This window comes from Barbus barbus, assembly GCF_936440315.1.
Source record: "Barbus barbus genome assembly, chromosome: 48".
In the NCBI taxonomy this organism is placed as follows: domain Eukaryota; kingdom Metazoa; phylum Chordata; class Actinopteri; order Cypriniformes; family Cyprinidae; genus Barbus; species Barbus barbus.
Genome location: NC_136726.1, coordinates 21038912 through 21050771, shown reverse-complemented (window position 1 = coordinate 21050771; position 11860 = coordinate 21038912). Strand labels below are relative to the sequence as shown.

The following is an 11860-nucleotide window of genomic DNA, read 5'->3' as shown; positions in this document are numbered from 1 at the left end:
CCTGCTAGATGATGAAAAAGCTGAATTTTATTTTAAAATTGACATTTTAGGATCATTTTAGTGAATTCCACCTCGGATTTCCTTCAGAAAATTAAAATAACCCACATAAAAGATGTGCTAGCCATTTTGCATGCGATCAGTGTTATATTAATATTTTTATCAGTACTGCCTGTTTCGGTTTGAATGCTAACCACATCAGCTCTCGAACGAGTTTGTTATTGGCCGCGTGGTGATGTTGCGCTGACAGCTGCTGTCTTCTTTAATGTTGCTCCTCATTCTGGGCTGTATTCCCGTCTGCTTGCAGTCCTTGACGAGAGGACACGCTCGGTCGCAGCACCAGGCGCCACACGTCACCGGCTCGCATGACTTCATCAGTGCTCCGCTTCAACGCTGGGGAGCTCCACATCATGCATAAACATGAGCTGTCACTATCACAGTGAGGCCCCAAAGAGCCCGAGCTGCTGCACATGCTGCAGTGTGTGTGAGATTTGGAGGAGTTTCAGGAATGTGGAGCACAAGGCCGTGGTTCGGCTCACAGTCGCAGTGGGTCTACACACCAAGCTCAGACAGCAAATAGAGGCACACTGCAAACAGATGAAGATGCTCCCGTGCATCTCTCTCACTGTCCTGACATCCTTACTAAAAAATATGATCTGACTTAGACTGGTAGATGATAAAAATGGCCGGAAAAAAGTTACATTAATGACATACTATGAAAACTGAAATTGAGAGATAAAGCCATAATTATATCTCAAAACTGACATAAGTCATAACTGAAAAAAAGTGCAAAATAAGACATAAAAAGTCAAAATTAAGAGATAAAAAGTTGAATCTGACATATTAAGTGATGATTGTAATATATTGAAAAATAATTATGGGATACTATGTCATAATTATGAGATAAAAGCGCAAATTATGAGATACTAAATCATAAAATATGATAACATGAAACTGACATAAACCAGTTTAAATTATTAAATACAAAGCAATAATTCTAAATCAAAACTGCGAAAAAAGTCCTAAAAATGACATAAAAAAAAAAAAAAAAGATTATGAGATAAAAAGTTAAATTGACACACTAAGTGATGATTATGATATAAAGAAATTATGGAATACTAAGTCATAATTATTAGATAAACTCCCCAAATTATAAAATAATAAGTAAAATCTATGTCATAACTTAGACTTTAAAAAAGTCCAATATAAAAAGTCAATATTATGAGATAAAAAGTAGAATTTATGACAAACTAAGTGATGATGAAATAAAAAGACAAAATTATGAGATACTAAGTGATAATTGTGAGACAAAATTCAAAATTATGACATAAAAATGTGAAATTATGAGATAAATAGCCATAATTATAATAACTGGGGTGTCAAAATTGACATACTAAGTCATTCGATGATGTCTAAATTATGACAAAAAGTAAAAATTACGAGATTAAGTCTTTGAGATTGGATACAAAGCCATAAGAAATCTAAATTGAGATAAATCCAAAATATGACATAAAAAGCCAAAACGATGCAATAAAATCATAATTATGATATAAAAAGTAGAGATAAATTGGCTGAAGAAACCTCTTAGACTTAGTTTACAGTGCATAAAATGGAGTAGATGTGACTGAATATGAATTTGCGTTTGTATTCCATCCAACGTCAAAAATTACAGACGGCTTTTGCATGATAATTTTGCTTTTCTGATATAAATTAAGAAATTACTATCACTGCAACCAAGTTTTATCATAAACAGTGGTCAAATATTGAAGCTGGAGTCTAAAGATGCAGTTTGTCAAGATCAAGGAAGAGTTTGATGGTTTTAGCTGGCAGTGAATTCAAACTATAAACTTGGGCTGCTTTGCACCTTAAGTTAAAATCTAGTTATATGCGTGAATATATATTTTAAGTCTGTTGGAATATGTATTTTTGTCTTTAAATGCTCCTGAAACTAAAAAAGGTGCACTGAGGCATACAGTTCAGACTGGATCATTGAAATTTCATGAAGGCATTTTAGTGTTTTCCGACATTGAAAGCTGAGCTAATGTCTGATATGTGTTCATTTAGCATAATATTTATACCAAATGGGTGTTGCTTTATCTTAAAGATTAAAGGGTCATAATTTGCTACTGATATTTGACCCTCTGTATTTATTCCATCTCCAAGCAGTCAAGAATTCAAAAAAATGTCAGTTCTGCTTTTGCATTTATTAAGGATTAACATCAATAATAATCCTATAATAGAATCACATAAGGACTCTAATGTTAGAAATATAGTGTATAATTCTGTGTAGCATGTATTGTGTTTGAGCGCCACCTGGTGGTTATGCATAAAAACGCATTTTTGTGTCAGCACTTCCACCTAATGAGATTTTACTCCACAGTATCAAACCTGTAATTTCATCAGACAAAACCCCATTTATGAAGATTTAAGTGAGGAAAAAGTTGAAAGCGAAAGGTTACATGGCGATGCTTTTGGTTTTCTGGCTGTGCGACTCAATTTGTTGTTTAGTGAAAGGGGAAAGATTCAATTAAAAACTTGAAAGCAACTCTTCTGAATAAACACTGGGGTGTGTATTAACAGACTCATTAAGGCTGTTTAATGAACATTTGTTTTGATGTCTGGAGAGCCTCCAGGGATACTGTACTTCTTATGCAAATCTTTGATAGGACGGATAAAACCATAGATATCTATGGTTAACGTCAAACACCTTGTAATATCTCTATTCAACAAGGATACAGTGCTGTATGAAACCAAGCCAATTGATTTCAGTTTATAAAGTAAATGTAGATTGCCTTTATAATGAAAGGACTGGGACAACTGGCAAGAGGTTACAAGCAGAAATTACAGTTTGTTTTTGTATTAAAGTTAAACTTCTAATAAAATTTTTATTAATAATAAAGTGCAAAAACAGAAAAGTCTTTATGTCTTTAGACTTTGATATAGCCTACCTATAATAATTTAAACAGGCTATATCAATGGTTGTGTTTAGCATGAATCTGAAAAATGACAATAAATCATTCAGAACGGCAAACCTCCGGTGAAAAAAGTTATTTATAGGCCTATTCCCGCCCTGATCTCGGTAATTCCTTCGAACCCCATTCATTTTTGATCGGATTGACATCTACAGTATTTAATGGCATTATTAAGTTCGTACTTCACAAGGTGTATAATGATTAAGATGTTTGAAAAATATAGCTCATGTTTAATGTTATAATGCATGAACTGAGAACCAATGAGAATATTTTATTTGATTTTTTAATAAAAGTTTAAATTATATTAACCAAAATGAGGAATGCACTTTATAAAAAATGTTTAAAAAGTACGGTAATTTTCTGCCAGGACATTGTCCTTTAACTTTACAGACATTTCCGTCAACTCTAAAACAACACAATGAAGTGCAAAATGCAGGTAAAACACCTGAAAAATTACCTTATATTAATAGTGTATTGTGCCATATTTACGACTCTTTTATAGGCTACAGTATAATACATGATTAGGCAAGTTTAAGCACTAATACTGATTATATTACAAGCCATTTATCACTCTAGTCACAGGGAAAATCTTACATCTTGTGGCTATACTTTCTAAATAGTGTGTATTTATTCCAGCGTTAAGCCTTGAACCTTTTTTACGTCAAGAAAACAAAGAAAGGTTGCAAATGTTTAGGGTAGCGAGTTTAAAATTTTATTTATAATATGATACAAGAATAGTTTGTGCAAGAAATGGATGGGAACGTTGACCTGTACAATATTAACAAAATGTATTTGTAATGTAATCCAATGGCAAACACACAAAGCACAACACTCAGTTTGGCCATGATTGTGTCAGAGGATACATCTTAGCAAGATATATAGATTTTTTTACACATTTCAGCTTGTATACATTTATTGGTTTATAAGGTTATATATATATATGAATATAAAGTGCAAAAACAAGAACACTTACAGTGAAGGCATGGCCCTGAAGTGCTGTACGCGATAACATGCGTGTCTTTGTACTTATGCGCTTGTGTGTGGGACTCTATCCATGCACAATATGGCTATCACACACACACACACACACACAGGTATGCAGACACACACTGAATATGGCCAAGGCTGGACTGACGTCAAATGAAATTCAACCCCTTTCCAGCACAACGACGAATATGCAGTTAAACATCATTCGTCTATTTGCAATACATTTGAGTCTGTGCAATAAGTTGAGTTATACAAATACAATTAATATGAACAGCTGAAAAAACAAGCTAACATCTACATTTCCCCTTTTTACACTTAAAAATAGACATTATTTGTATAATATCGCTCCTTCGGCCTCAGTAAAATAGCACCACAGGGTTGCACCTTTCAAGCCTAGAAATACAAAATTACCTGATAGAAGAACTGAGCGTTGTCTTGCTTTGGAAGAGTAAGGCATTTTCTTCGTTTTTGAAAGGATAAGAAAAATACATAAGCACTGTTAGTTGACTACATTACATTTTATATCGCATATTATTATATGATTTGCCTTTCGTTCATATATTTTTAAAATGTAATTTCTCTTTCGCAATTCTTCTTGTGAAGATGTTTCGTTGTAATGATCCATTTTTTTTTTTTTTTCCTAAAGCAAGAAGCATCACAGTTGCGGTTTATCATTCTTTCGAGAGAATGTGTGTCGGTGTCCGTCTCCTGCTGTCCAGTTCATGTTTTTTCTGTGACAATCCTTAGTCTAGTTTTGCTGAGAGCCCTAGCGAAATGGAAAGAACATTTTTTATGAATATTAATATATATTTTTCCACCATGGAGTAAAAAATTAAAACTGCTAATTCGTTCTCTCACAATTTGGATTTTTGTCTTGCAATTTTGAGAAAAAAAAAAAAAAAAGTCAGAACTGTAAATATAAACTCATAATTCTGAGAAGAAAATCCTAATTGCAAGATCAAAAAGTCACAATTAATTCTGTGGGGGAAAAAAGTAAAAAATTACAAGATCTAATCTCAAAAATGTCAAAATTGCAAGATCTCTGTGAAAAAGTTGTAATTACCTTTTTTATTTTATTCAAAATCAAGCTTCCATAGCAATTTTCTTTTAAAAACAGATTCACAAAATGAACAATAATCATGCTAATTTAAAAAATGCTAACCGAGTTTGTTCTCTTGCGTTTCCAGCAGTCAGGGTTGAGACGTTTCTGCTCCTCGGCCAGAGCTTTGGCCTCCATGGTGTACATCCTCCTCTCCTCGTTCTTCATCTTCTTCCATTTATCTCCCAGAATCACGCTGATGGCTCTGAGTAAATTAGACATGGAAACCTCACTTAAAGACAAATTTCACTTCTGGAGTATAAAGTACATATTACACTACTGTGTGGCATTTGAACTGTTTTGACAAATTTTAATTATTTTGTACTTGAACTTAGACTTTTATTTAAATTAGCTGCTCAAGCAACATTTCTAATATTTTTCCATATAATATTTTTATTTTACTTGATTTCAGCTTTATTTTAATTAACAAAAAAAGCAGGTTTTGTAGCATAGCTAATGCAAACATTAATCTGCTCGCGGCACATCCACACACCTGTTGTCTTTGCCGGGGTACATCTGTGTATATTCCACCCTGTACTTCTTGGCAAAAAGCATGAAGGCGTTCATTGGCCGCTTGCACTTTGTGGGTGTGGCTCCAGAGGTTCCTGAGGCATGGCTGCGCTGTGATTTGCTGCTGGGGGAGTGATGGGAGGAGCCGAGGGCCTCGAGTTTGTCACAATCGGGACTCACAGCGCCCCTGCTGGACTGCGATGCCCGACGCTGGCGTGCCATACTGCTCAGAACGTACACGGCGGAAGAGTCCAGAGGGGTGAAGTCATAACTGTGTGGGGTGAGAAAACAGTCAACATCTTAAACACAGTAAGTTGAACCCAATTCAGTGCTAATTCAGATGATATCTCTCTATATTTGTATTATTATTAATAATTTATAAATAATAGGATCTATAATAGTAATACTAATAGGATAATATATAGTAATACCAATATTAAAAGATTCATATATATAGAAACTAAAACTAAAATTAAATAAGAGACTCTAGACTCTAGTCAAGTAGCAAATTAGGTCTTACATGACACGAAAACAAAACAAAATTACATTTAGCTTAAATAAATCATATTGACATTTAACCATGCAGTTTCTCATTGCCATAATCTCAACATTAATGTGAAAAAATAGATCAATTATATGAAGTGTTTGCACATTATGGTAGTGTTTGTTCTGTTGTCTTTAATTTGTTGTTTTTTTATTATTTTTTATTTTTTATTTTTATTATGTAATGAGAATCACCCTTGAAAATAATAGTAATTACAAGAACAAAAATCGGAAACATTCCATTAATTTGAACATGAAAATACTGTTATAATCGGGGTAAAAAAAAAAAAATCCTTAATTGTTTGAAAAATGTAGGCTTTGATTTTTTTTTTCTTTTGATTTTGGAGTTAAATGGGACCAAATACTTGTTTGTTTTAACCTCACAGTGTTATTTTATTATTATTTATATTTTACTGTGGTATTTATATGCTGAATTTATTTTTTGTTATAAATTATAAGTTTCCATTTTCATTTTAGTTTAAATTTTAGTAGTTTTATGTACTATTGTTTATTTTATTAGTGATTTTGAGATTGTTTATTAGTTTGTTTTTTATATATTTCTATTTAGCTTTAATTTGTCTTTCAATTTTAGTCCTTCAACTTATATTTCAGGTAATTACCAAGAAAACATTTAGTGTTTTTCTATTTTTATGTATTGTATTATATTTCAGCTTTACTTCAATTATGGAAAACTATTATTAATAGTGTTAGTTGTCATTAACAATAACATTTATTTACATTACATTTACATTAATGCATTTAGCAGACGCTTTTATCCAAAGCGACTTACATTGCTTTCAAGTTACAGTTTTTACATTTTATCAGCTCTTGTTAACAACACTGGTACCTCCTAAAAGTGTCAAAAACGACTGAGTCGTCACAGTTGATGGCGTCGCGGTGTCCTGGTGGCAGACACAAGTCTCCAACCTCCATGTCATAGCAGGGAATGCCGTGCTGTACAACAGTAAGGCTCGGATAGAAAGAAGACCACCCTAACACACATGCACAGATAAGACTAAAATTCCCAAATCACATTATCTTTTAATGATACTGCATAGAAACAGACTTCTGCATTTACCTTTATTTTTCACAAAAAACGGATGGTCCAAACTGCACTCAACGGTCAGAGGCCCTGCTTCAGAGGAACCAGGGTTAAAGGTTAATTTCAGGACAGACTGGCCGAAAGACACACTCTCCTCAAAGACCACCAGCTTCAGCCCATCAGAGCCGTAACTCTGCGAGACAAACAAATTTAAATTACTTTGGCAATACGATTTTTCATGCATTTTTAATAGTGGCTAATTCATTAATGGATCAGTTTCACCAAAAAATGAAAATTAGCTGAAAATGTACTTATCCTCAGCCCATCCAAGATCTAGATGAGTTTGTTTCTTTGTCAGATTTGGAGAAACGGATCCTCTGCAGTGAATGGGTGCCGTCAGAATGAGAGTCCAAAACATTCTCTCATCTGAATCAGGTGGATTTCTTGTGGATTGTTTTTATCAGCTGTTTGGACTCTCATTCTGACGGCACCCATTCACATCCATTGTTGAGCAAATTATGTAATGCTACATTTCTCCAAATCTGATGAAGAAACAAACTCATCTACATCTTGGATGGCCTGAAGATGAGTACGTTTTCAGTAAATTTACATTTTTGAGTGAACTATTCCTTTAAAAGGTGAAAGAATGACATCTGACTGATGTGTACATCATTACCTTCATTGGGTTGGACTGTGTTCCTCCCTCATCATCTGAATCTTCATCCGACTCCATCACATCCTCTGCATCCTGCCACTCCACATTCTGACCTTTGTGGAAGCGTAGACGTGTTCCTGGAGGAAAAAGACAGAGACAAGTGTTTGAAAAGAGATCTCCATATATCAAAAGACAGAAAAGTTAAGCCTAAACACAGTAAAAATAAAATTTCAATACAGTTATGTAAGAACCAAACATGGGTGTGAGGACCAGAATCTGTTCTGAGGACTCATTGGCCCTCCTGTGACCCAGAGACACGCCTGTTTTCCCCTTTTACTCCTGCTGCTCCGCATTTGTAACAGCAGAAGGTGCTGTTCACCACATTTCTTGAACTCAGCGATAAATAAAACTACCATCACAATATCAGCTGTTATTTTGTTCCTAAAGTTTTTGGGAACATGTCTTTACCTTTCAGGAAGCAATGCCAGGCAGTGGAGGGCCAGGAATGGGACCATCCCAGGTCATCATCATCGGACAGAGACGACATGCAGAAAATGCCTGACTCTGACTCACTGCTGGCCTGTAAAACGCACATAAAACAGCCTCAAAAGTATGTACTATATGCTATTTACTCTTTAACTCTCAGCCAGGGTCTAAAATTAACAGTAAATAAGATTACTGCGCCATGTGGCCGCTAACTTTATTAGGAACCGCAACATAATGCATGCTTTCAGTCGAACTGAGCAATATTACTAAAATTAAAACCAGGGTTATTACAGTTTAGGACAACTAAAACTATTCAGATTATTTTTGTTTATTGAAATAAAGCTGAAATAAATGAAATATAAGTATTAGATTGAATGTGCTTTTGGCAACTATAACTGAAATACATTTATGTTGAAGCACTACGATTACTAACTGGAAATAAATAAAAAGTAAAAACGAACTAAAACTAAAATAATAAAGTTTAATAGTAATTTTAAAAATAATGATAAAAGCACACAAAATATTCAATTAAAATGAAAGCTAATTAAAAATATCAATACAAATGACTGTATATAAATAATTCTAAAATAACCATGATAAAAAAGAAAATAAAACCTAATTAAAAATATAAATAAATACTATAATAGTATATAAATGATATTAAAATTACACTGATATGCTGTAAATGTCAAAATGGCTTATATATCTGTCATCATTCACTCAAACCTGAATGCCTTACTTTCTATTGTGGAACATGAAAGAAGGTATTTTGAAGACTCTTGGTACCGAAGCTGTTTTGGTTACCAATGACATTCATTGCATAAACGGAAATAAAACAACAACTCAAATGTTTCTCAAATTATCTTCTTTTATGTTAGGCCATTGTAACCTAAATGTTTATGTATAATACATTTTATGTTGAATCAAATAAAATATTTATTTCTAAAGCTACTATTTGTAATGTCTACTTAATACTTTCTCATTTAACACAAAAATAGCTTTAAATAATCTTTTGTGGGTATTTTCAAAGCCAAATGTAACACATCATGTAATTAATTAGATTTTAATCGACTGACAGCCCTAATATATATATATATATATTTATCATGGACGGCAAACTTTCTCAGTTCACTCACCATTAGCAAGTGTGGCAAAACGTTTATTCTGGATCTTGATAGCAGCACATAACATTCTCAAAAACTCTTAAGCCATTCATGAAATCCTATTATAAGTGTTTGCATTTGTAAAGGCCCTCAGCGGTACCCTGGTGCGGCGGCGTTCTCTCATGTGGCTGCGGGCGGGACTGGGGGCGCTGCTGGAAGACAGAGGGGGTCTAGCGTAGGAATGTAAACTGCTACTGTTGGAGAAGATGTGGACAGGAGAAGACCTGCAATGAAAATGCATCATCAGAACAGTCCGAGCTGTGCAATTTACATTCATGGGCAATTGTATAAATGCCAGGATTTCCTGACCGGTTGTGTGGGGCGTTCTGGAGCAGGGGGCTTTGAGGGCTGGTGGCGATGTTGGCCAGCTCGGTCAGCCAGTTTGTGTGTGAAACACTGCCCTCAGGCCTGGAGCTCCGGCCCTCGACGGGCCCCTCCTCATGATGCGACACGCCCGGGGCCACCTGGAACACGCCCGGGGTCGACTGGTCATCCTGCACCTCCTGCAGCTCAGGCAGGTCATCTGCAGAGACCGAAACTGTCATTGCAAATAGTATTTGGAATCGGAAACTAGATTTTTACGCTTTCAGAAGACAACATGAGTGGCATATCTAATTACCGTACTCCATGTGACTATCGTTAGAAGGGCAGCCAGGTGAGGAGGGCAGGCGCTCATTGCATTTAAGCAGATCGAAGGCCTCGTCCATACCTGAGCTCTGTGTCTGGACTTCCTGGACTCTCTGAGGGACCGACTGAGTTTTCACTTCCCACACCATATTATAACATGTCAGCTGGGCAGGCTGTGAATGCAAGAGAAGCGTTAAAGCGAAAGCAAGACAGGTAGGTAATTTCCAAACCAGCTTATTGCACAGGTTTTACTCTGTAGGCATTTGTTTTGAATGAATGAATGAGGAACAACAGAAGTAAACACTTGAACAACTGTTGTATTGGGTAGCCTATTGTGCAATATGTTCTTGGCCACTGTTCGATCACGTTGAGCACTGATAACACTAATTTCACAATTCGTCAAGGCTTGAATACGTAATAAAGCAAATTTAGTCGTGTTAATAACGCGTTTCTGTGAAGCGTGGTCACGTGACCCGCATTGCACGCAAGGCTTGTTTATAAACTTTCTGGGACTTGGCGCATGCGCAGCGCAGCTCATTCATTCATAACTGCGTAACAACAGGGGATCAATAACAGCGATAGATTGCGCTAGAAAATTCTCCATAATTTTTGAGAATCGCAGATAGAAGTCCAATCGAAGATACGTCCGTGTTTACGAGCGGAAAGCTTTATTTGTGGCCATTTTTACTCGCTCGACGGTTTCAGTTTTTCCACACAGGAAGAAAACAAGATTGTCCTGCGCTCGAGAATGAACAAAAACAAAACAGACGGAAGCGCATAGATGTTTTGGGTTATAACTGACATTTTAACACGAATATTGTCGTTGTTAAAACTGAACACGAGAACAATGCGGTTGTCGCAGCAATACGAAGGTCTTTGTTTGAAAAAATCGCCCAAAATTCATTAACAACTGCGGTATAAAATCAAACCCCATCTTACACAGACCATCCAGCTGTCAGATGCTAGATCGATGAAGATAAATGCTTAAAAATGCACTCAAATGTCAACAGCGGGAGCTGTAAACAAAAGAATGTCAACAAGTTGAGACACGGTCCATCAAGTCCTTGCTTTTACCTCACTGTAATGAATGAAGACCCTGTTTTCTTCTGGGTTTTAAGGAAAAAACACGACAGGCTGTGTTTAATTATTGTCGCTATGGTGAGGTGCAGAATTACTAAACCAGAAGCAAAACAACAAACGTCACAGAAAAACCCCATCCAGTAAAAAGTTGTCATTTGCGATCGAAACAATGAATGACAGTCGTTTTGCTCCCCGCGGACTCAACCGTCACCGTCTAAAATAGCCACGCAGAATAAACTTCATTGACATTACTGTTTCGTTAAAAACTTTTTTACTTACCAAACCTGTCGCCATTACCGAGGATCTCTGGCATTCTCCGAGAAGGCAGGACTGATTACTTTTAGATCCGGCCTCCCATTGGTGGAGACGCACGTCAGTTAGGTGAGCTCGAAGCGCGATTGGCTAGTCGCTCGCACACTGGGTTAGCCTTGGATGGGTTTGTTATTGTGTTTGTGATTGGCTAGTTCGGCATGCCCGTTACATCAGCCGTGAATTTCATTGGTTGAGACGGATTTTTTTTTAATGAAATACCCTCCCTCTTTGTTAAATATGGGGATTTGAGGTATGTATTGTCTTAAAACGTTGTAAACAAACACAAAACCACATTGGTCCTTGCATTTGGGTTATATTACAGTTCATTAAAAGTGAAATAGCCACATAAATACAGGTTATGGACCCAAATAATGATATAAAAATACA

The 11860-nt window shown here is 35.7% G+C and overlaps 1 protein-coding gene across 5 annotated transcripts; it reads right to left on the bottom strand.

The window, feature by feature from the left end:
* Window positions 1–3660: 3660 nt before the first annotated feature.
* On the bottom strand, window positions 3661–11511 carry hbp1 (HMG-box transcription factor 1). 5 transcript variants are annotated; one of them, XM_079412189.1, is made up of 11 exons: window positions 11441–11511; window positions 10074–10254; window positions 9764–9977; window positions 9555–9678; window positions 8274–8385; window positions 7827–7942; window positions 7187–7343; window positions 6956–7100; window positions 5549–5836; window positions 5119–5260; window positions 3661–4722 (listed from the first exon to the last, which is right to left on the bottom strand). In XM_079412189.1, the coding sequence occupies exons 1-11, from the start codon at window positions 11453–11455 to the stop codon at window positions 4705–4707; spliced, it is 1512 nt and encodes a 503-aa protein (XP_079268315.1). In that variant the 5' UTR covers window positions 11456–11511; the 3' UTR covers window positions 3661–4704. The 5 variants fall into 5 exon arrangements, with proteins under 5 accessions (XP_079268315.1, XP_079268318.1, XP_079268314.1 ...); XM_079412192.1 differs by having other exon boundaries at window positions 10164–10254; window positions 11441–11503; XM_079412188.1 differs by having other exon boundaries at window positions 9764–9992; window positions 11441–11474.
* Window positions 11512–11860: the final 349 nt, after the last annotated feature.